We start from the raw sequence: 25,399 nt of genomic DNA on the forward strand, positions 1-25,399 counted from the left end.
ATTTTAGGAAGCTGCTGGGATAGCAGAGGAAGGTGGTCCAGGACTGCACTTAGAGACAAGCTGTGACAGGGCCACGAAGGAGGCTGGATGTGTTCCAACCTGTGATTTGGGACTTTCCACAGTTAAGATTCCCTTGACGCTGCTACAGCCTGTGGGCTTCAGAAGTTTTATCCACCACAGTTTTTTCTACTAATGAATCATTCAGGAAAAAAAAAAAAAAGGTGAATTCTGCCTTGTATCAATTCAGCCTTGCTCTCTGGGAAACTCCAGCCCCCACCCTGCTTCCTGCATCCCATCCACAGAAAATGACATTCGTCACTTATTAAATCAGTGGTTAGAGAAGGAAAGAAAATCATATCATCCCCACCCTTTCCTGAAAGAAAACAGCATGAGCGTTGTGAAAAGAGCCTGGGCTCTGGGGGAGGTCAACTCCTGGTTCTGTTTCTCCATAGCTGTAAATCTCTTGACAAGTGACCGAACTTCTTTAGACTTTAGTTTCCTCATCTGTCAAATGGGAATAATCATAAGGCTCTGCTAGGGCTGCTGTGAGAACGAAATGACAGACAGCATGGAGAGGGCCAGGGCAAGGGATTTGCAGAGCAGGGCCTTAAAAAACCAGTGCCTCTCCCTGGCGTTTTTCTTTCCTTTCTCAGATCATCTCTGTGTTTTATACTCTGCACTGAATATGCAAATGCTTTATTGCTAGTGTATATGCTGTTCCCATTGACTGTGTGGCTCTTTCTTTGGTTCTCCAGAAATTTTGCACAGAGTGGAAAGAACTCCCCAAATTATCTGGAAACCATATACATTGACACCTTGATTTAATTTCACTGGTCGCTTTCACTCTGGGTTTTGTGTGCAGGGCCGCTATATCCATTAGGCACTGTGGGCAGAATGCCCAGTGTCTACGGGAACCTTGGAGCACTGAATAAAAAAGTTTGGCTCCAAAATACGAAAACTGCAAAATCGAAATTAATAGAAATTAGTAAACATTTAGACAAATGTGCCAGAAACAACACAGTGTCAACTTCATTAATTGTTACATTTAGATGTCATAACCATTTCATTACATGTGAAAGCAATCTGTAGGTTAGATTCTTCTCACTTTGCAAAGACTTCTAAATATGCTCTGTGATTGCCAAGAACTCACAGGCATTTCTAAATTAAATGAGTTACTCATAGTCCAAGCTTTTGAAAAGCTGAATTATATTTTTTAAAAGTGTCCTCGATTTTTTCAAGGCAAAATTGTCCTTTTTGGGGCTCTGTGGTTTAGAGGGGATGGTTTAGACCCACACTTTAAAAGCACAAGGTCAACAAAGGTCTAAGAGGTAGATTTCTCTGCCTCAGAGCTCAAAACCTGCCACCTGAGTTCACCCATTTCGTGCCTGATCTTCACAGGGAATTATGTGTGTTTCTCTGATCCTTTGAACATATGGCTTTTATTCTAACTGGTGGATTTAGATTTCCTATGCATCTTTCTCAAATCAGTTTTGGGCTAAATTATAAATTCCATTAAGGCAGGCAGAGGCCACGGCTGGCTCTCTTTTATTTTTTAAACTTTTTATTTTGTATGGGGGTATAACTGATTAACAATGCTGTGATAGTCTCAGGTGAACGGTGATGGGACTCAGCCATACGTATGCATGTATCCATCCTCCCCCAGACTGCCCTCCCACCCAGGCTGGCGTGGTTGCCTCTGTACTGCGGTAGGCCAAGCTCCTAGCAAACCATCAGCACGTCAATAAAGCCAATGAGAGAATGCACAGGCAGAAGCAAGGAAGGAGGCATTTAATTCAAGTTGACCTTTAAATAAGCTGAAAAGTGGCTCTGATCTTATCACCCCTTCACCAGCACACACAAGTCAGATCCTGCGTCCAGCGCGTTAGTCTGTTACAACACATGTCAGATAATACACGGTCCTTTTCCCCCAGGAGGGTCTTGGAGAATGTCACCATCTGTCTTCTGTAATCATAACTATCTGTTCACAACCAGTGAGCATCCGAAGCATGACTGAGGTCACATTCAGCTTTTCTGAAGGCATAACTTGTATGCATTTTGGAGAATTTAGACAACAGGATAAGTTAACACTCGTATAGTCTCGAAAGAGGAGAATCAAACTGTTCCTACTGAGGAACAGAGCCTCCTTTGCATATGCTACTGTTTACCGCCTTCCCTTCTCTGTGCTACCCGTGAACTTCTGTTCATACTCTAAAACCTATTTCAATGTTCATCTCCTCTGGGAAGCTTTCTCTGCACCCCAGCAATTTCTCCCTTCTCAAGGTTCCCAAAATATGTTGTAAATTTCACCTAATCTTAAGGGAGCTCATGCCTCTGTGCTAAGTCGCTTCAGTCATGTCCGACTCTTTGAGACCAACCCCATGGACTGTAGCCCAGCCAGGATCCTCTGTCCATGGGATTCTCCAGGCAAGAATACTGGAGTGGGTTGCCATGCCCTCCTCCAGGGGATCTTCCTGACCCAGGGATCAAACCCAAGTCTCTTACATCTCCTGTATTGGCAGGCGAGTTCTTGACCACTACCACCACAGCTCACAGGCGCACTGAAACAGCCCACCTTTATACTGTGTATGATAGACTAGGCTGGGGCACGTTCTGCTTCCGGGTAGCACACAGAAAACTCAAGTAACCTTTAAGATTTATCTAAACCCCATGACATCATCCTTATAAAGACTGCTTCCTACCTTACAAAATGAGACGTAGCCCAGTATTGGCAGGAAATGATTCAAAGACTTTAGCCAGGTCTTCCAGGCCCATTCCTTGAAAGGTAATATAAGAACCATAAATAGTTGAAGCTACAATGTTTGTGCCTTCTTAGACGCTGAGTCATCATAAATTACACACACCCCCGAAGCCTTTGGTTAGGGGGCAGAGGACTTCCCTTACTGGGATGTGAAGAATTGTGAAATCTGGTTGTCCAGGACAGCACTCAGATACCAGCCAGCTAGCTGCTTATTAGCAGTATGACTCGTCTACCAACAAGTAAAAATAGATTAAAGGAATTAGCGAATATAAACTCTGACTCCACCTCACTTTCCTTTGTTCACTTCCTAGACAGACACATGGAAACACACACACACACAAAACCGTACATACACACCCTGAATAATATTGGGGAGAATCAGAGTTTGACAAGGTAGAGGGTACCTTCAGTTTCTCCACTTATAAATTCAATAAAATATGACCCTGTTCCAGAATTGTGCATTTCTAGATAGCTCTAATTTAATGAATTTTTCCCTCAATACGTGGCTCTTTGGGGTATGTAGAAAATTGGACTTTCACCTAAAATCTCTACCTTCAAAGTCAAGATAAAATTTAAATCTTTAGGGACTTCCCTGGTGGTCCAATGATTAAGGCTCTGCATTGCTAATGCAGGGGGCTCAGGTTAGATCCCTAGCAGGGAACTACATCCCATACGCCCCAACTAAGATCTGATGCAACCAAATGATTTTTTTTTTTAATTTAAATCTTACACAAAATTGGAGGTCCTTGAGCATTTCAAGGACTCTGTGACATCACTTTAAAAATGAAAAGTATTTCTTCACTGTCAGCTCACCCACGCCAGTGGGGTGAGCAAATTGTAACACCTTCAAACAAAGGTCTCTTTTGTTTGGTCAGTGCCAAAGCCTTCAAACGCCGTTGCAACTGGTTACAAAGCTCAGAGATAATGCATATTTCTAGGAATGATTTAGTCACTTCTTACAGACTCATACCAAAGCAAACAGAGGTAGTGTCCCGTCCTTCTAGAATGACTTCATGCTATGTGACTGTGCTTATCGGAGAGAACGGGTCAGCATCATAGGTAGTGTATTGTCTGGGCCGGTAGACAATGCTCTATTTGTGAGGGAGAGGAAAGAATATATAAATTTTGGAGATTTGATGGTAAAATTGAGACACTATTGGTTGAACACATCTTTAAAGGCAAACTAGTTTGAGTACATTGTGCTCACAGAGGTAGGTGTAGTCAGAAATGCCCCCGGGCGACTTTCCTGGCAGTCCAGTGGTTAAGACTCTGCTCTTCCATCGCAGGGGGCACAGGTTTGATCCTTGGTGGGGAGCTAAAATTCTGCATGCTGCACAGGGGTGGCCAAAAAATAGGAGAAAAAGAAAGAAAGAAATGCACTTGGTTCTGAATAGCTGTGCCATAAACCTCATGGTCCAGGCCCCCATCCAGAGAGGCAGGCTGCTCCTATCTAAATGTGACTCACTGCACAAGTGTGACTCACTGCACAGGTGTGACTCACTGCACAGGTGTGACTCACTGCACAGGTGTGACTCAGGATAGTATGTCTTCCTTCAAAGTTGTGACTCTAGCAATGTGTGAAGAGCACAAGGAGTCTCCCCTTAAAGGGATCCCACAGTATATTAACTTTTGGAACAAAGAATCCCTTAGCAAGGTCATACTCACATCTGGTTTATTTGAATCATTTTTATAGTGCTCGGTTTCCTTAGAGCAGGGCACACTTAAACCAGCTATTTCTTACAACAGTTTTTTGTTTTCACATTTACCACCAATTAACCTTGAGCATGTTACTAAGTTATTCATTGTTTTAAAGATCATTTTAGATCTAAAGTGGGGGTAACCCGGGGATCCCTCAGAGCTTGGTTGCATGTTAGGGATGTTACGTACATAATCTCATGTAGTCCCCCCAGTGGCCTCCTAAGGCGTTCCTCACCGCCTCCACTTTCCAGGGGTGGGCTCTGAGGCCTGAGACATGACCTCGCTGATGGATGTAGTTCTAGGAAGATGTTGGATTCATATTTGAGCCCACGTCTGTCTGACTCTGAAGCTAATGACTTTCACATCCCAGCTAATGGCTGATGCTGCCAAGCCCTAAAGTGAGAGGCATATTTAAACACTCCTGAGCAATTCCAGCTCACCAGAGCCCTGGGTGCTAAAAAGCATCCTGTTGGCCAGAAAAAATGAAAGTCACTTCCAAAGGCTGCCACCTCGGATCCAGAGCATGGCCTGGAGGCTGAGGGAGTTGGAGTCAAGGACCCAGGATCTACTGCTCCAGGGCAGGCTGACCCTTAGAAGCTCTGAGCAGGTCATCAGGATGCTGTAAAGACCCTGGTACTGCCGAGAACACTGCCATGATGGCTTTCTCTGCCATTGGAAACACCATCTTTTCTAATGACTTTAAATCACTCCAAGTGGATAAATTCATTTAAGCAGATGCAGTCAATTCTCCCAGAACCTGCTTGCCAGTGAAAGGGGCACCCCCCAAACATAAGCTCCCCAGATCTCAAGTTTCGCTTCTTGAATAAGGAAGTAACTTTCTTTTAGGAGTATTTATTTGTGAAGTTAGAGAGGTGATGTTGTTACTGTTTAATAGCTAAGTCGTGTCCGACTCTTTTGCGACCCCCATGGACTGTAGCCCACCAGGCTCCTCTGTCCATGGAGATTTCCCAGACAAGAATACTGGAGTGGGTTGCCAATTCCTCCTCCAGGGGATCTTCCAGATCCAGGGATAGAACCCACGTTTCCTGCATTGGCAGGCGGATTCTTGACCACTGAGCCACCTGGGAAGCCCAAAGTTAGAGAGGTAATGTCGAATTTGTTCACTGGCCTGGTGGGGTGGGGGGGGGTGGGGGCACGCCCCTGTCATCACCCAGCTGAATAACCTCTGAACTTGAGTCCCTTCGACTGTGAAATGGGGAGTAGGGTTGGGTTGTCGCTTAATGGTCTTAGCTAAAATTTTATGACCCAGATATCCTCATCTGATTCTTTTCCCAGAGTCTCTTAAAAAGTTTAATTACACAACCTGGCCTTAAGAGTCTTAAGAAAGAAGAAAAGACAGCAGGGCGTTAATGTCAGTTTCAGTTGACCCCTCCGTTTGGGCTCGTCCTTCTTACACCCTTCCTTTAGGATCCCACCCACCTTCTTATCTGGAAACCAGTCTCCCTTAAAAGGCAGAACCGTGTCTTAAAGAGCAAGGAGTAGACAGCAGCATGGGGGTGGGGGGCAGAATGGGGAGCCAGCGGGCAGTGGAGTTAGTCCCATACAGAGCACACTTCCCAGGAGCATCTCATGCCTGCCTTGTTATCAAGAGCTCAGGGAGTGTCATCCTGGGAGTCACATTCTGCCCATTTTCCGTTTAATCCTCCGGGCTCGGCAGGGGCCCTTGATGGGTCTGGTGCCTCTCGAAGCGACAGCCCTGCCACAGCTCTGGGTCAGCACCTTTCAGATCCGCCTCCAGGTTCTGCCATGTGAGCCGCCTCTGCCTGCCATCACCCTTTTCTCCCAGTTAAGTCACAGCATCTTCCCGCATCCTATTTAGGAGGAAATGGTACCCAGAGGCATCTGGGTGTGGAAATTCTCGCCCTTCCCTCTTCCCATCATCACATCCCTTTCAGGCAGTCTGTGAGCACCTCTCTGAAAAATCCAAGTCAAAAATCTAGATTTCGTGCTTCACGTTTTGTTGAATTTATTTGGACAAGAAAAGAACCAACATGCTTGCGCCTTTTATAGTTTTCTCTCAAAGAACATTTCGGGCCTCGGGATATATTTTTTTAAAAAAATGGCTCTGTTGTGCCCAGCTCTGTCATGGGCTGTATTCAGCCCCGTCCAGAAGAAGACCTCAAACACTTGGAAAAGCCGGACGTCATTTCCCATCGTGTTCTTTCACGTTTCAATGCTCCTAGCTGCTCTCTGGCACTTGGTCACTCCATAACTAAATACTGCTTTAGCACTTGACTCACAAAGCACTTCCTGAAAGCAGCAGGGAGACGTGCTGGGGGTCTAACAATCGGGCCACTGTTTGCACAGAGTTGTTTGCCGTCCAAACGCCATGTCAAAGGAGCAGGACCCAAGAGCGCAGTTCCACCTCTGAGTTTCGGTGACTTTTTTCCCATTTGGAAAAAGGACCTGGCCGTGATTGTCACGTGGCTAGCAAAAGGTTTCATTCTAGCCTAAAACCAGACATCCAAATGTCCTTGAAGGAAAGTCGATCACCTCCCCAAATACAGGGGGAGAGCTCTCGATGCACATGGGAGAAGCATTAGGAAGGGTTAACCATGGACACAGCCCAGGAGGGTGTATTTCTAAGGCCAGACTCAGTTTTCATTATATTGTTGCTATGCGAGTAAATAAATGAGCTCACTGCTACACCCAAGCGGAGCAGAGAGAATTTATAGAGAATTAATAATTTCAGCGTCGGCAACTTGTGACATTTCCTCCAGTTGGAGAAAAGCAAGGAGTCATCTTGTACTTTAAACAGACAAACCCCTGTAACTTTGCAGTTTCTGAAAATGGGATCCAAGCTCTCGTGAGCGGGCACTGATAATACTGATGTTGCTTTTCCTGGGGCTTTCTTTAAAGGGAACGGGTCACACCGTCCATGGGCTTTAAGACAAAGAGGTTATTATAAGATGGAATAAATACTGTGGTGGCTCTGTTAATGCTTTTTAAGGGCATTTAGGTGAAATAAGTCCTTTCCAATAGGCAGTTTTTGAAATCAAAATACCCTTGTTAATGCACAAGTCCCAGAGACAATATAAATAAAACACGGTGTCAAGGGATTAAAGATGGACACGCTCAGTCGTGTCCGACTCTGCGACCCCATGGACTGTAGCCTACCAGGCTCCTCCCTCCATGGGATTCTCCAGGCAAGAGTACTGGAGTGGGTTGTCATTTCCTTCTCCAGGGGATCTTCCCAACCCAGAGATCGAACCCAGGTCTCCCGCATAATAGGCAGACGCTTTACCCTCTGAGCCACCAAGGAACCCCAAAGATAGACAGGAAGCCATCTAATTTTACTTTCTACATATATCTAGGAAAATGCAAAAAGATGACTGCTAATCGGTGAGGCCTGCTTTTGAATTCAGACGGTCTTTGCTGCTGTTAGTGTCAAGGTGATGAATACGTGTGTAGCCACTATGGCATTTTTTCGCTTCTCATCAGTCACCCGTTACATTTCCTGAGCACCACCTGGGTTGCCCAGTTCTTGACGAGGCCTTAGGGCAGAGCACCAGGAGCTGGTCACACACATTCCTGCTCTGCTGGTTTCAAGGGTCAGCTCCACTGCTCCATTACTGAGGCGCTGTGCATGTTAAGTCGTTTCATTCGTGTCCGACTCTTTGCAAACCTATGGACTGAAGCCCCCCCAGCTCTTCTGTCCATGGGATTCTCCAGGAAAAAATACTGGAGTGGGTTGCCATGCCCTCCTCCAGGGGATTTTCCCAACCCAGGGACCAAACCCATATCTCTTACATCTCCTGCATTGGCTGCTGCTGCTGCTAAGTCACTTCAGTCGTGTCCGACTCTGTGCGACCCCAGAGACGGCAGCCCACCAGGCTTCCCCATCCCTGGGATTCTCCAGGCAAGAACACTGGAGTGGGATGCTATTTCCTTCTCCAGTGCATGAAAGTGAAAAGTGAAAGTGAAGTCACTCAGTCATGCCCAACTCTTAGCAACCCCATGGACTGCAGCCTACCAGGCTCCTCCGTCCATGGGATTTTCCAGGCAAGAGTGCTGGAGTGGGTGCCATCGCCTTCTCCGGCATTGGTAGGCGTGTTCTTTACCACTAATGCCACTGGGGAAGCGTTATCTGGGTATCAGAAGCAAAGGATTATGGAATTCAGACCATTCCTAATGTTGCTTTGGATTGTAGAGAGGGACACGGAATTAAATCATGGAACACAGAGATTCAGTTACAGAAGACTCCTTCCTACCCCAAGTGGAATTTCTTATTATTTTTAAAAATTTTGTTAAAACTTTAAAAAATCCTGTTTTTGCGATTTTGTAATTTTTGATAAATACATACATCAACTGTAGAACCATGAATAATAATAGCAATAACAATAATAAAACATTAGGGGACTTCCCTGGAGCCGATCCAGTGGTTATAAGACTTTTCCTTCCAGTGCAGGGGGTGTGGGTGTGATCCCTGGAGGAGAAGCTAAGATCCCATATGCCTTGTGGCCAAAAACACAAAACATAAAACAGAAGCAGTACTGTAACAAACCCAACAAAGACTTTTTATAAATGGTCCACATCAGGGCTTTCCTGGTGGCTCAGTGGTGAAGGATCCGCCTGCCAATGCAAGAGACATGGGTTCGATCCCTGGTCGGGGAAGATCCCACATGCTGCAGAGCAACTAAGCCGGGGCACCACAGCTCTTGAGCCCGGGAGCTGCCACTCCTGAGCCCACGTGCTGCAGTTACTAAAGCCTGCGCTGCACACCCGTGAGCCCTCGCTGCACGAGAGAAGCCACTAGAATGAGAAGCCTTCGCACCCCGACTAGACAGCCGCCCCTTCCCTCCCCAACTAGAGCAAAGCCTGCACGAAGCAGCAAACACCCAGCACAGCCAAAAATAAATAACATTTTTAATTAGTTTTAAAATGGTCCACATCAAAAAGAAAAAGTTAATAAAAGCTACAAGAACAGGACCGATGGTGCTGAAGTTCCTGTGCTCCTCCGCATCCCGGCCTGGGCTCTCATTCACTCCACCCAATGCTTTCTCTCAAAAAGGAGGGCTTTTCTGCATCCTTTTTTCTGTTTTTGTTCTTCCTTCCGGTTGCTGGGAGCGGGGAAGGAGGGAAAGAGTCAAAACAGGAGCATGAGTTGGTTGGCAGAGGGAGATGAGAATTTGTGATAAGTACATGAGCCATAGGGCTGGGGCAAGGGAGTGCAGAACGTGAGAGGGCCTGAGACCCTAATAACGGGCTTTCGCCGGGTTGAGGGCGGGCAGGATCTGCTTTCTTTCACACCTCAGCCAGCTTCCTCCCCACTTTGCTCGGTGCCCCATGAATGGGCAGCGTCTTGCTGAAGCTCTCCTAACTACAGGGCCTCTGCTCTGCTGTGCACCTCCCCGCGCACCCCCCCTCCAACGCCCACCAGCTCTGCTTTAAGAAGGTTCAGTGGATATCCATGGGAAGCAGTGCCTCCAAGGAGACTCACTGAGACCTTGGTACAAGTGATGCCCTGTGAACAGAAGTTGTCTGGAAAGGAAGTGTTTTGCTTCTAAACATTCCTCATGCATATGCACCCCCACTTCTCCGTGAGAGCCTCTTGACAAACCCAGCCCACTGAAAAGAAATCCACCGAGGAGAAACTCAGTAGTCTCTTGCATTAGGTTCTTTGCTGTCTTTCTCTTGGATAAATCTCTGTATCTCTCAGATTACAAAGCACGCTTTCTCCTGGGGTTTCCTACTGGCGTGTCTTGTGCTGTTGTGGTGATAACTGTGACAATGGCAACACTGATACGACCAAAGTAAAACAGTAATCCAAGTAAATCCGCTCATGATCACCAGGGCCAAAGTCCTTTGTCATGTCCTTCGTTAGTTTGAAATTTCCACTGCCTCATAGACGCCTTCGAGAACGCTTTATACATTTGCGAAGGTCAGTGTCTTTCTACAGGACTTAGATCTTAGGACGATTACATATGGTTTTCTCCTGTTTAGTCATGTAACGTTTTGAAAGCAAGTGGCTTTGAGATTTGTGATCAGACATCCTCATCCTATTAGGAAGGAAGCAGGAATTGGCTGTTTTGTTCTTGCTTCTCTTGCCTTGTCTCCTGCGTTCCTGGTTATCTTTGATTGTGTGTTGGACACTGTGTTTTTTTTAAATATTGGTAGAAATAATTGAAGGCCTATAAAGACGTTCTGTACTTGCAGAGAGGATTTCACTTCTCTCTGCCACCCTCACAAGTGCACATAAATCTAATTTCAGGCTTTGAGATGTTCTTCCCCACCGTGATGACTTAAAACCTAGCTCAGGCCTGTACAAGAGTAGGTTCTCTTCCAGTTAATCCTTACTTTCCCATGCAGCCATTAAGGTCCCAACCCAAACTGGAGGGTGGTTTTCGTGGTTTCTACCTTGATGAGCCCTCAAGTCCGCTCACCCATAGAAGCTGAAAAAGCACACTGTAGCCTCTCATACCTGTTCTAGGTCAGCAAATGCCCAGAAGAAAGCAACCTCAAAATTCAGGCTTCTCTTTGTGAATTTCTTCTCCATTTCCCTTTTCTTTGTCTTCTTTTTAAAATGTATTTGGCTGCGCCAGAACTTAGTTGTGGCACGTGAGATCTTCATCACGTCATGTGGGACCTTTTCACTGTGGCAGGCAGGCTCAGTGGCTCCACAGCATGTGGGCTCTTAGTTCCCCAACCAGGGATCAAACCTGCACCCCTGGCATTGCGAGGCAGATTCTTAACCACTAGACCACCAGGGAAGTTGCCCCTTCTCTGCTTTTCTATTTTGACCTGGTAATTCTTTACTATCTTTTAACTTTTGATACCCTCAAGAGGATTTTTCATATTATCTCCTCACTTTTTTAAAGCTGTCTTCATCGGGATGGTTGATCTGAATTACCTAGTGCCCAGTTTAAGTCCAGAAGTAAAATCTGTAACCTAGGTAATAATTATGATAAAGATAGCTGAGGCTTACAATTTTATACTATACCAGATATCCTATGTACTTGATGTCACTTAATACTCCTAATAGCCTCTAAGTATTATCATTTATGTGTTACTAATAAGGAAGCAAGCTTCCCTGGTGGCTCAGGTGGTAAAGAATCTGCCTGCAATTCAGGAGCCATGGGTTCGATCCGTGAATCAGGAAGATCCCCTGGAGAAGGAAATGGCAACCCACTCCAATATTCTTGCATGGGAAATCTCATGGACAGAGGAGCCCGGCGGGCTACAGTCCGTGAGGTCACAAAAGAGTCAGACACGATTTAGCGACTAAACAACAGTGAGGGAACAGGCTTAGAACGGGCAAATGCCTTGGCCACGTCATGGCTGCTAGGCGGCATAACCAGGGTCCACACCCAGCTCTGCCTGCGTCCAGCCTATGTTCTCAATCACTGCCCTCGTCAGACCTGATCCTTTCAATGGGCCAGAGACCCACTGTGACCTTGGCCTTCGGTCCAAGGTTTCATGTGACATGGGCCTGTCCCCTGTTTTCAGAACTAGAGAAAGCATGACCCCTGTTCCTTTCTACTGTATCTTCTTTCTGATGCAAAGGCAGAGGCAGAGTTTGTTTTCATTTCTTTTTGCAAAGCTCCCCTATATGTTTCTGGCTTGCAGCTGAGAAGAATGCAGGTGTTTGGGTCACATGCAGGCTCTAGGCTGGGGAGAAGGAAACCACCAAAGAGTGGCGCAGGTGATAAAATGCCTCCGTGGTTTCCCATTGCTCACCTCTACCCAAGACTCCCCTGCTTTGTTGGCCACCCCACTTGCCCAGCACTGCCCTGCATGGCTGATAAGACATGCCCCTCCTTCCACGGGTCCCACTCATCCTAGAGCTGACCTAACTGGAAACCAGCCTCATCCTCTGTAATTCCCCTCTGCAGAGCCACATCCCTTTGCTTAAGAAAAGCCTCAAGTTTTCTTTAGTTCGTGACTATATTCATTCCATGGTGGTGGTGGTTTAGTCGCTCAGTCGTGTCCGACTTTTGCAACCCCATGGACTGTAGCCCACCAGGCTCCTCTGTCCATCGGATTTCCCAGGCAAGAATCCTGGAGTGGATTGCCATTTTCTTCTCCAGGAGATCTTCCCGACCCAGGAATCAAACCCAGGTCTCCAGCATTGCAGGCAGATTCTTTACCAACTCAGCTAAGAGGGAAGCTATATTCAGTCCATACGTTTATCCAAGATCTACTATGTTCAAGGCACTTTCTCGGCCCTATCTCTGTGTCCACAATGAGAAGAAAAGAGATGAGATAGTCTGAAACAGTCAAACCTCCAGGGATAAGTGCTGTTAGAGATGTAAGTACACACGCAGTCAGTTCCAAGGAGGGAGATGTATCTGTCTGGGAAGGGCTTTGTGGGAGAGGGGCACTCAGGTTGGCCCCCCAAATTGAATAAAATTTGCACAGGAGGAAAGAAAGTCGAGCATCTTGTACAGACACAGCATGGGTGAAAGCACAGAGGTGTGGCACAGGGGGTGCCTGTAAAAAGTGGAGTGCGTCCGCCTTGCCAAAGCACAGAACTGGTGCAGAGCTTTTGGGTTCTGCCCTCAGACTGAGGGGGTGGGCGAGGAAGAAATACACAGATGAAAGTTAGGCTGGCACCTGGGGGCCAGAGACATGTGTCGTTGGCCAAGATGCTGTTTGAAATAGTTGAGCCAATTTTGAAAATCAGATATCACATAAAAACCCAGATTTCTGGCTTCTCGTGAAAATTGGAAAGATCTGGCAACCCAGGGAATATTTTTTTTCAAGATGGCAGTTGGCTGGAGCTGAGGACTGGCTGCCACCTCTCAGAAGGGGAGGAATTCTGTGCTCCCAGCACAGGATCTCAGCTTGTCTCTCCCTTCCCCCGACCTGCTCAGCACACAGGCAGCTCAGCATCAGGCCAGGGCCCTGCTCCAGGTGCAAACCCAGGCCAATGGAATGCAGAGACCCGGGTGACAGACCCAGGGCTCCGTCCTGGGCCAGTGACTCGCACACCTGGTGCTGTGCGAGTGATGCCACAAAGAGGGGGCAGATTGTGGCCAATCAGTGTCCCCTAGCTCTCACTGCCACCCTAGACACAGACACCTCATCTTTCAAATTTCAGCATGCACAGGTCTCAAAATTAGGAGACGTGGAAGTCTTAATAGCATCTCTAAAGAGCTCATGCTGCCCAGAATCTGAAGCACAAAATGACACAAAGTAAAGTATGGGACAGGGTAAGCCCTGAGCATTTTCTTGCTTTTTCTACAAGCAAAATTAGTAGATTTCATTATATGTACATTAATAATATACAATATTTGTTTTTCTCTTTCTGCCTTACTTCACTCTATAACAGGCTCTAGATTCATCCACCTCACCAGAACTGACTCAAATGCATTCTTTTTTATGGCTCAGTAATATTCCATTGTATATATGTACCATGACTTCTTTATCCATTCACCTGTTGATGGACATCTAGGTTGGTTCCATGCCCTGGCTATTATCAGTGGTGCTGCAATGAACATTGGGGTACATGTGTCTTTTTCAATTATGGTCTTCTCAGAGTATATCCCCAGTAGTGAGATTGCTGGGTCATATGGTAAGCAACCGGAGAAGGCAATGGCACCCCACTCCAGTACTCTTGCCTGGCAAATCCCATGGATGGAGGAGCCTGGTAGGCTGCAGTCCATGGGGTTGCTAGGAGTCGGACACAACTGAGCGACTTCACTTTCACTTTTCACTTTCATGCACTGGAGAAGGAAATGGCAACCCACTCCAGTGTTCTTGCCTGGAGAATCCCAGGGATGGGGGAGCCTGGTGGGCTGCCATCTCTGGGGTCGCACAGAGTCGGACACGACTGAAGTGACTTAGCAGCAGCAGCAGCATGGTAAGCAACACAACATGGAAAAGCAATTGTCTTCCAATAAATTTTTTAAAACCTGAAAAAAAAAAATTAGTGAGTTAACATAACCCCAGTTCCCAAATTTTTGATCCTCCCCTTCTGGGATGCAGCCTCAGAGGTTTATTCCATGGACTGTCCCCTTTCTACATGTCTACAATCTGCCCTTTGCTCCATAGCTCTTCTCAGAGATCCATCTCCAGACTCTTCCGCTAGTTGACACGAATGACAGGTATACAAGCATCCCAGGAAGGTGGATTTCTCGCCTGGACAGAAAACCCTCTGCAGGGGAACCAAGAAGACAGTTTCGGGTGCAGCTGGTCACAGAGCCTCGGGAAGCCCACAGTTTGCCCCCTCTTTGTGGCATCACTAAGGAATTAAGAGGTCACTTTGGTAATTCCTAAGGCTAAGCCCTTGTAACTATAAATAAGTACGCAGAACGAAAGGAATGCAGGAAAGAAAAACAAACGGAGGGAGAAAGGAAATGAAAAGCCTGACCTGATCTCATTGAGAAAATTAGTTTCTAAGACACCCTTGGTGTGGAGCAGTGGCATCCGTGCCTTGCCTGCCGTGCAAACATCCAGGAGATTTCGCCCCAAATGTACGTTCCCCTGAGCCAGACCTTGGTGTACCCCGGAGGCTGAGGTTTAGTGATCCTGGGAGAGGAGAAAGGTTTTTAGTGGACTTTGTCAAGCAGAAAGAAACTGGCCTTTTAAACCACAAAACTGGATACTTTGTAAGGTACAGAACAGTCAGCACTTTGCTCTGAGGAGAGAACACGCAATTGGCATCAAAGTGACCCAAGCAGTGGGGCGAGGAGGAGACAGTCCAGAAGGGGAAGGCATCCAGCTCCTGGTCCTTCCAGGCGGCACAAGGGACCTCACGCTATGCCCCACCCACGTCTGACCAGATGCACGGCCCAGGTCCCCGCTCCGTGCCATTTGAGAACTGATGTGAATTGGATGGTCATGTCGAGGGAGGCTGTATTTTGTTGGCTTTTCCCCCTTGTGGTTTTCACCATCTGTTTCTTTTAATCCATAAACAAGGAAAATGACTGGTTTGGAATGCAAAGTTTAAAAAAAATAGATGACCACAGGCATCCTCTAAATGAGAAAGAGGGAGCACGCAGGAGTTCAGTGACATTTGTCAGGAAGTGAGGCGTTAAATACTGGGGAGCTCAGATGCTCTCTGCCAGGGACCGTCCGCACAGGCAAGGCAGAGCCTTGCCGGGGACCCGCCTTCCTGAGACGGCGCCTCCTGTTTACATGTACCAAGGGCTATTTTTGATACCAGCACCACCCCATCTATCTCCCAGCCCCCCTCCGTTTTTCAAACTAAAGATGAAACCCTTCGGCTGGCCTTCAGCGTAACCAGCCTTGATTTTCCATTAGCATTATTACTAACTTGGCAGCCTTGGATAGAATCCACTCTTAGAAGCTTGTAGACTGAACAAAAGCAGGGTTGTGAGTAGGTTCTATTACAGAGCCAAAACAGAGAGCTATAAATAGAGGAGCTGATGAGATAGAGGAAGAGAAGGTACTTCATGTCTCTCCTGGACAATAGTGAGTGAAGAAAAAAAAAAAATCATCTAAGGGCATGGGGAACACAGTGTATCTTTCTTGAGCGACCAGCATCCTGCTTTAAAAAGGAAGACTTGCTCTGCAGGATACAGTAGCCACTTTGTGAAATGGTTCTGTATGCTTTGTGCCAGCAAACCTTAAAGCAAGAGACTCCTTTTTTAAAGCTGAGGCAGTGGAGAGATGGGCTGGGCTGGTGGCTGCATACTAATCTCTTTTACCTTCCTTGCAAGACATAATCAGCTACAAGCACCAGGGATTTAAGGAGCAAATTGAACCCAGGCATTTAGAGCCCCCAGGGAGAAGGGCACTGGCGCTTTTGGCTGAGTTCCACCCATTTCAGGGTAAGACGGATATGAGCATTTTTCGCATACTTTTGTAGGCAGCCTGACGCCAGAGTTTTCACATTAGAGAAAGGATAAAAGATGATGGTTTCTCAGGAAACAACCAGCTCTTCCTAATCTGCGATGTCTGTTCTCACAAATGTCATGGAGCTGGGTGCTGTTAGCACGTCACCCCACAGAGGTGAGGCAGACACAAGACCCTGGTCATTTAGAAGCTCTGGGGGGGATTAAATATACTTTCAAAGGAGCTTAAGTTCCAGTCATTTCTATACCCGGGCTTAGGACACAGTGGGGCGTGTAGATCTGAAAATACGAGCCTGGCTGGTGAGGTTTGTTTCATTGACATTTGTTCCAGATGCTGGGCTGCGATGAGCATGTCTGACGTCTGACGTCACTTGGTCGTGGGCACCGTCTGGACGTTTGCTCCCCTGGTGGAAATGGGAAAATGATTAGACCTGAACTCTCTTCCTGGTCGGCTCCAGGACTCAATGTTTCATGCATTTCATTCTTTAGCATGAAAGCTTCTGGAGCCTTCTCAGGACAGTGCTGTGCAAGCTTTAGCGTCATAAACCTATGGAATTCATGCCTATGGAATTTTAGTTATAATCATAATCACGTCAGATGAAGAGGCTTCCGGGGGAAGGTATGAGAGGAATTTTAAGTGGCTCAACTCTATTTACATTATTCACTTTACAAATGGTTTCAGAGCCCTTTTTTTTCCTTTTCTTTTCTTTTCATTATGCTGTGCTCCAGAGGGTTGATCTAGGACTTTCATAATTCAAACACAATTCTCCCTTCAAGTGGGCTTCTGAGGTGGCTCAGTGGGCAAAGAATACTCCTGCAATGCAGAAGATGCAGGTTCAATTCCTGGGTCAGGAAAATCCCCTGGAGGAGGACATGGAAACTGACCCTAGTATTCTTGCCAGGAGAATCCCATGCACAGAGGAGTCTGGTGGGCCACAGTCCACGGGGTCGCAAAGAGTCGGCCACAACTGAAGCAAATGAACTCGTTCTCTTCAAGTACCTTTTGGGAATCAGGACTTGGTCTGACCAACTCTAAGGTGATTTTATTACCATGAGGAAGGCAGAGAGATTTCAGGGACTGGTTCTTCACTGGGATTCAAGAGGGACTTGAAAGTTGACTGGCTTGGTGTCTCCTCGTCTCCTTCCTTTGGTCTCCTCCCTCTTCCTTTTTTCTTCCTAGTGGGGGAGAGATGGGGGCGGAGCGTCTGATCAAGAGGCTTTGCGATGCCCTCAGGACTCGGTTTGGAAGTTTACTCGTGTCTCCCCATCCACAGGTGATCACGCCGGTGAGGACAAGCCACGGCTATGTGTACGAGTACCCGACCAGATACCAAAAGGACGTCTATGATGTCCCTCCTTTCCAGACGGCTCACGGGGTGCGTACCAAGAACGTGGTCGTCACCGGGGAGGGGCCACCTCGGGGCAGCTTTCCTTCTGGGCTCCGGAGGAAAGGGAAGTTCACAAAATCTGCACATTTCATGTGAAGCTTTACTTAGGTTGTCTATTCAGGGGCCAGGATTACTTGTTTTCTGGATTTGTGTTATTAAGGAATCTGAGGCTTTGATCTCACAAAGCTTTTGTTGCTTATCGTTTTCTCAGGGAGCGTAAAGTTTAAAATACACTTTAAAGTACAGACAGTGTTGGGAATTCCCTGGAGATCCAGAGGTTAGGGGGCACAGGTTGGATCCCTACTCAGGGAACCAAGATCCCCTCATGCTATGCAGTGTAGCCACAAACCATTAAGTTAAATTAAAAAATAATAAAGTACACACAGTGCAGATTTTTTTCACCTAAGATCATTTTTATACTCAATCTAAGTCAAAGAACCCAAAATTGAAAAATTCCATCAATTTTTATTACATAGAATTCAGCCAAAGAGCAAGGGAGTACATAACCTGGTAAACACGTCCATCATTAAAAGCTTAGTACATAACAAAATAACAAGTAGGACTTTTCTTGGTGGCTGAGTCGTAAAGAAACCACCTCCCAGTGCAGGAGACTTGGGTTCGATCCCTGGTCCCAGAAGATCCCATGTGCCACAGAGCAACTCAGCCCGTGAGCCATAACCAAGCCTGTGCTCTAGAGCCGGGGCTCTGCAACAGAAAAAGCCCCCAAAACGCGAAGCCCCCACACTGCAACCAGAGAGCAGCCTCCTTGCGCCATCACTAGAGAAAAGCCACACAGCAAGAAAGACTTAGCACGGGCAAAAATAGATGTGTAAATTGAAAAAAAAAAAAAAACATAAAAATGACAAGTATGTCCATGCTGGCTGACTCAGGTGTTTCTCCCCAGGTGTATGACATCCCGCCGTCCTCTGTGAAGGTTCCCGTGTTTTCTGTCCCTGTGGGAGAGATAAAGCCTCAAGGGGTCTATGACATCCCTCCTAGCAAAGGGGTAAGTGAGCTACTGCAGAAGCTGCCACAAGCGCGTGCATGTGTGTGTGTGTGTGTGTGTGTGAGTGTGCACACGCTGAGATAATCCAAAGAGGAAAAACTTGTCTTTGTGTGCAAGAACAGGGAGGGAAGGGGAGCCAGGGGGGAAGAAGAGACAACAAAGACAATTGTGGGGATTCCATATTTAACCCCCCTCCCCGTAAGAAAATGGGTAGTCAATAAGGTGAGCCAGTAGGAAGGAAAAGCAATCGATTCTGTTTGGCAAGCAACTCATATATGTCCTATGGTGGTGGTGTAGTCGCCTAGTCATGTCTGACTGTTTTCAATCCCATGGACTGTAGCCCGCCAAGCTCCTCTGTCCATGGGATTCTCCAGGCAGGAATACTGGAGTGGGTTGCCATGCCCTCCTCCAGGGGATCTTTCCCGACCCAGGGATTGAACCCAGGTCTCCAGCACCTCAAGCAGATTCTTTAGGGACTGAGTGAGGAGGGAAGCCTATATGTTACGTGGCTCATGTTTATACAGGACATCACAGATGACTCAGGCCGTGTACAGGCATACAGGTTTGGAGTCAGTGTGGGCTAGGCCTGCACAGGAAGTACAGTTATCCTGATTCCACATAAGAGGGAACTGCGTCTCAGGACCTTTCAGCAGCTGATTGAGCATCACCTCGCTGGGAGGTCCGGGAGGAGACCTCCGGTCTCCTGACACGTGGGCCAGGAACCCCGAGAGCAGCTGAGACAGGAGGGTCCACACAGGGCAGCGGGGCGTCCAGGGGAGGGCGCCCTCGACAGAGGGTGGGGCGAGAGCCCTGCACAGCCTCAGGAGACGCCTGGTGCGCGGAGGAGAGGGGAGGGGGCGGCACTCGGGAGCACCGCTGGCCCTCGTGGGGACGTGCCGCGTGGTTTCTGCACTGCCGCTTAGACCAGCTCCGCAGATAACAGCGTCCTTGTCCACTTGCCTCCCAGGGATACTCCACTCCACCCTCTGGCTACAGAGACGAGGCCGGGCTCCGGGAGAAAGAGTACGACTTTCCGCCTCCCATGAGACAAGCGGGCAGGCCCGAGGGCGTCTATGACATCCCCCCAACGGGCGCCAAGCCCCTGGGGACGGACCTGCACCCTAAGTACAACGGCGACGCCCCCGGAGCTGCCGAGCTGGCCCCGCGGAGACACGGGGGCACGTCCCTGACCCAGCCGGCCCCCCAGCTGGGCCCACCCGTGGGCTCCCAGAACAATGATGCCTACGACATCCCCCGGGGCATCCAGTTTCTGGAAGCGCCAGCAGAGACCAGCGAGAAGGCCAGCCCGGAAGAGAGGGACGGGGTGTACGACGTGCCGCTGCACCAGCCGCCGGAAGCCAAGGGCCCGGTGGACGTGGTGGACGGCATCAACCGGCTGTCCTTCTCCAGCACGGGCAGCACGCGGAGCACCATGTCCACGTCCTCCACCACCTCCAAGGAGTCCTCGCTGTCCACCTCCCCGGCGCAGGACAGAAGGCTCTTCCTGGACCCTGACGCGGCCCTCGAGCGGCTGCTCCGGCTGCAGCAAGCCCTGGACGGGGCCGTCTCCAGCCTGATGGCCCTGGTCACCACCGACTGGCGGAGCTACGGCTACATGGAGCGGCACGTCAACGGGGTCCGCGCCGCCGTGGACAGGGTGGAGCTGGCCCTCAGGGACTACCTGCACTTCGCGCAGGGCGCTGCGGCGAATGCCGCCTGCCTCCCCGAGCTCGTCCCCCACCACAAGGTGAAGCGCGAGCTCCAGAGGCTGGAGGACTCCCACCAGATCCTGGGCCAGACCAGCCACGAGCTGAGTGAGTGCGGCTGGTCCCTGAACGTGCTGGCCGTCCACAAGCCCCACAACAAGTGGGACAGCCTGGACCGCTTCGTGATGGTGGCCAAGACTGTGCCGGACGACGCCAAGCAGCTCACCACAACCATCAGCACCAACGCCGAGGCCCTCTTCAGACCCGGCCCCGGGAAGGGCGGGCCGGAGAGCATCACGAACTCCACCGAGTACCCGCCCACCGGCTCCCCGGGGCAGCTACTGCCCCCCGGGGACCACAAGGCCCCCGCCCTCAACAAGCCACTGCCCCCCAGCCTGGGCAAGGAGCAGCCCCCTGACTGTAGCAGCAGCGATGGCTCCGAAAGGAGCTGGATGGATGACTATGACTATGTTCACCTGCAGGTAAAGATTCCAGACCCCTGAGGCACCTATATTTACGTGCAGGGGCCTGGGGCTCACACCTGTAAGATGTAGACTAGACCACTGAAGTGGAGACCACGATTAAAGGTTCAGGAACACGGTTAGTGGTTCACAAGCTGGAGGTGGTGTTGTCCAGTAGGAAGAACGCTGGTCTGAGGGTCCAGAGTCCTCTAGACTTTTCCAGGACACTGTGTCACCAACTTATGTAAACTCACCTGAATTCCTCATTTGCAAAATGAATGAAGCACAGAGTTGAATTAGATCTGATCGATACGCCTCAGGCAAGCAGGAAGAGACCAGCCACCCCTGACCCAAGTAGGATAGTGCTAAGTTGCTTCAGTCGTGTCCAACTCTCTGTGACCCTATGGACTATTGCCTGCCAGCCTCCTCTGTCCATGGGATTCTCCAGGCAAGAATACAGGAGTGGGTTGCCATGCCCTCCTCCAGAGGATCTTCCCAACCCAGAGATCGAACCCGTCTTCCGTGGCTCTGGCACGGAAGGCAGATTCTTTACTGCTGAGCCACCAGGGAAGCCCCAAGTAGGGCAGTGGGCCCTTGAAGCCAGCTCCTCTTATATTCACATTTCACATTCACATGGTTCTGCAGGATATTTAATTTGAAGAAAAATTAGGAGGAGTAGGTACTTCACTGTTTTAGAAAAAAAGATTCAAAAACCTCTGCACTAGAAAATTTCCTAAGTTCCCTTCAGCTCTGTACTCTGTGTGTGTGGGGGGGTGTAATTACTCACAAAGAAACTTAACCCCACCGTAGACTTGCTTTGAAGACCACTGGGCATTTGCCAATTGATCTAGAAGTTAACCTGCTTACGGGAAATCAGGCCATCACAGTCTGCCTCCTACAAGTGACAGTTCTACCAGATTGACTCAGGATCATGACAGCTTGCCCTTTCCCTTCGGGGAATTAAAACATTCTACAAGATCCGTTATTTAGAATTGGGCTTACTATCTCATTCCGCCATTCTTTTCATTTGACCGACAGCCGTGGATTGTCCCAAGGATTATTGAGCACTGCTCCATCGTGTGCAGCAGGGGGAGAAGGGAGCAGAGCCACCACGCCTTGTGCTGAAGAGCAGTGTGGGGCGAGTAGATGGAGGCATTAAACATCTCCCCAGGGACATCCCTGGCAGTCCCAGGGTTACATCTTTGCACTTCCAATGCAGCGGGCACAGCTCCAGCCCCTGGTCAGGGAATTAAGATCCCACATGTCATGTGGCTGGGCCAAAAGATAACAAACAAACAACAACAACAAAAGCCACTTACCCGGCTGGTTGACCAACTCTGCATTTTGGAAAATACTAATTTGTTGTAGAGCTGCAGATAATTTGAAGAAACTAGGACTCTCCTGGTGGCTCAGACGGTAAAGCGTCTGTCTACAATGCGGGAGACTGGGGTTCAATCCCTGGGTTGGGAAGATCCCCTGGAGAAGGAAATGGCAATCCACTCCAGTACTATTGCCTGGAAAATCCCATGGACAGAGGAGCCTGGTAGGCTACAGTCCATGGGGTCGCAAAGAGTCGGACATGTCTGAGCAACTTCACTTTCACTTTCCAGAAATGTAATGTGGCCACATTTAGACCTGCAGGGGCTTCCCTGGTGGCTGAGAAGGTAAAGAATCTGCCTGCAATGCGAGAGACCTGGGTTCTACCCTTGGGTGGGGAAGATTCCCTGAAGAAGGGAATGGCCACCCACTCCAGTATTCTTGCCTTGAGAATTCCCTGGACTTAGGAGCCTGGCGGGCTACAGTCCGTGGAGTCAACTGAGCAGATGACACTTTCACGTTGGGACTTTCCGGGTGGCGCTAGTGGTAAAGAACCTGCCTGCAATGCAGGAGACGTAAGAGACGCAGGTTCGATCCCTGGGTTGGGAAGATCCCACGGAGGAGGGCGTGGCAACCCACTCCAGTATTCACGTCTTGAGAATCCCATGGACAGAGGAGCCTGGTGGGCTACAGTCCGTAGGGTCACAGAGAGTCAGACACGACTGAAGCAACTGAGCAGGAGGTTTATGGGTTTGCAAATAATCTATTAGAAAAGAACCCTGAGAAAAAGTACTGCTTAAGGAGGTTGGGGGGATTGGGGGTCATGGGTAATCCTACAAAAATGGTAAAGTGGAGCGCAGAGCGTGGCGCCCCATATGGAAATGGATCTTAGTTTTCAATTCTGATCTACACAGTGACTCTGGAAGTCCGGATGAGAGCTGGGGTTCACAGGGCCTAGCTGGGCGTGCAGGACGTTTCCAAAGCTGTGGAAAGGAGCAGAGTATTTGCGTGTTTGTCAATGAAGCTGTTAGCATAAGTGAATCATAGTGGTGATGTAATGTTTTCTTTATGTTGAAAAATAATAGGGGAAGGAGGAGTTCGAGAGGCAACAGAAAGAGCTCTTGGAAAAAGAAAATATCATCAAACAGAATAAGATGCAGCTGGAACATCACCAGGTACGTCCAATCGGAACAAAAACTATTTCGTGTTGAAAAGACTTCCCATTTAATAAGAAAGGTGTGACTTCAAAAGATCGTGATTTTGATCCTTCCAGTACACTTTAGCATAAATAGGGTATAAGAACATAAAGAAGGTTTTGTGGCCTTGCTAATCCAGCTGCGTGTACCTGCACTCTGTTCAAATAGCAGCTTTCCAGGCCAAGACTGTACATCTAACACACTAGGATTGTTTGGGTTAAGGCAGTTGGTCCCAAGGAGCAAGACCCACTCAAACTGGCCCAAGCAAATGGGTTTTATAGTAAAGCCCTAACGGGAGAACTCAAGAACAGAAAATGAAACAGATAGAGCCACATCTGAAAGATCTAAGACTGTACGTTCCCTCTCCTTTCTGTACTTCCTTTGCTTCTCTCTATATTGACTTCCTTTGCCTCTGTTTTCTGCCAGTTTCCTCTGCTTCTCCACTCATTTGGCTTCCCTGGAACTTTTACAGAACCCATAAATGGCCACTCAAAGCCTTTTCTGTAGATAGGTTTTCATCTCGGCTTCCTAAGCTAATAACTCCTTCTGTGGTTTATAAAATTCCCCCCAAACGAAAGTCTGAGCCATATCTATCTGTCCGTCTGTCTCCTTCTCTCCCCTCTCTCTCTCTGTCTCTCCCACACAAGCCCATGGCTTGGCTATTCTTGGTCAAGTCTAAGGGTTGGAGGGCAGGATTCACTGTTATTGAAATATATCCAAGTCCATTTACTAAGTGCTTCAGGCAAGGCACTTTCATTCAAAAGTTGGGCATGAGTGTGGCAAATAATAATGCGTATTGCTAATGTAAGGGCATAAAAATAGCGAGAAATGGATTGAGGATTTCTAGGCCTTTTAAGATGAACTGAAATGGTGTCCAGTGACATGAAATAGCACACAGAACTCAGGGAACCAGAGTTCCCATCTGTGCTTCCTCACCAACCAACTGTGTGACCTTAGTTAAGTCACTTAATCTCCCCAAACATCAATTATTTCTCTATAAAATGAGAAAATCCCTTCCCCTCCATCTAATGAGATGATATGTTTATGAACATACTTGGAAAAGCATAAGCTGACTACGCTGAAGCATCACACTGTGTATGTTTGCTTTGGCATTCGGCCAAGTTAAGACTGCAGGGCTTTAGGGGACTTGTTGGAAATCATAGTAATTCCTAAGAAGAAAACAGAGTCTAAGGAAAAGGAAAGCTCACTGTGCATTTCTCAAGGGAGAAGCTGGGTGAGGTTAGCCATGCTCAGACTCAATCCTATTTGAGGGCAGAAGATTGACTGACTCCTAAACTCCAGTGATGGATAGTCCTTGCATGCCAAAGACAGTCTCTCCTGACACTTGGTGCAATAGCTGGAAATTATTATCATTGCATTTTAAATGATACACCATCTAGGAGCAAGGAGAGAAGGGAGAAAGTTAACACTGAGTCTGATCCGGGGTGAGGTCCCTTCCTTTAGACAGCGTTGAGGGTCTAGGTGTTATGAGCCCAATCAGTGTTCAGATCCCTTTAGAGAAGATCTCTTCCACAGTGCATGTGTATTTGTATGCATTTGTTGTTTTCTTGTTTAGTCGCTAAGTCGTGTTCTACTCTTTGTGACGCCATGGACTGTAGCCCACCAGGCGCCTCTGTCCATGGGATTCTCCAGCAAGAATACCGGAGCAGGTTGCCATTTCCTTCTCCAGCAAATTTTCCTGACCCAGGGATCGAACTCAAGTCTCCTGCATTGGCAGGCAGATTCTTTACCACTGAGTCACCTGGGAAGCCTTATTTATATGCATTAGTCATCCCTGTGTTGCTGGATAATGACATTTATAAACCTGGACAGAAAGAGTAGGCAAAATAGAAAAGGGTCATGGACTATCTTCTATTAAAGGGACAAAGTCGAGGCTTTCCTCTAGAAGGAGCAAACATCAGTGGCTGACTTCACAAAAGGATTTGCTTTTCCCTGGCCACCACTCAATAAACATTTACCTAGAGCCTACATAATACCAAACATTATTCTAAGCACTTTGCAAATGTTAACTCATTTAACCTTCGTAAAGACATAGGTAACTGTTGTTATTCAGTTGCTCAGTCGTGTC

The 25,399-nt window shown here is 48.0% G+C and overlaps 1 protein-coding gene across 9 annotated transcripts in view; it reads left to right on the top strand.

Annotated features, from left to right (window-relative positions):
* NEDD9 (neural precursor cell expressed, developmentally down-regulated 9) overlaps positions 1-25,399 on the top strand; it is a 189,959-nt gene that overhangs the window by 161,175 nt on the left and 3,385 nt on the right. For 7 of the 9 annotated variants that reach the window (XM_005223847.5, XM_059880235.1, XM_059880236.1 and 4 more), the window contains 4 exons: positions 17,511-17,612; positions 18,529-18,630; positions 19,598-20,818; positions 23,200-23,289. In XM_005223847.5, the coding sequence (XP_005223904.2) occupies positions 17,511-17,612; positions 18,529-18,630; positions 19,598-20,818; positions 23,200-23,289 (1,515 nt within the window). The remainder of the gene's footprint in view (positions 1-17,510; positions 17,613-18,528; positions 18,631-19,597; positions 20,819-23,199; positions 23,290-25,399) is intronic. The other 2 variants (XM_059880238.1, XM_010818583.4) reach the window with 1 other exon arrangement.

Source organism: Bos taurus, chromosome 23, assembly GCF_002263795.3.
Source record: "Bos taurus isolate L1 Dominette 01449 registration number 42190680 breed Hereford chromosome 23, ARS-UCD2.0, whole genome shotgun sequence".
Classification (NCBI taxonomy): domain Eukaryota; kingdom Metazoa; phylum Chordata; class Mammalia; order Artiodactyla; family Bovidae; genus Bos; species Bos taurus.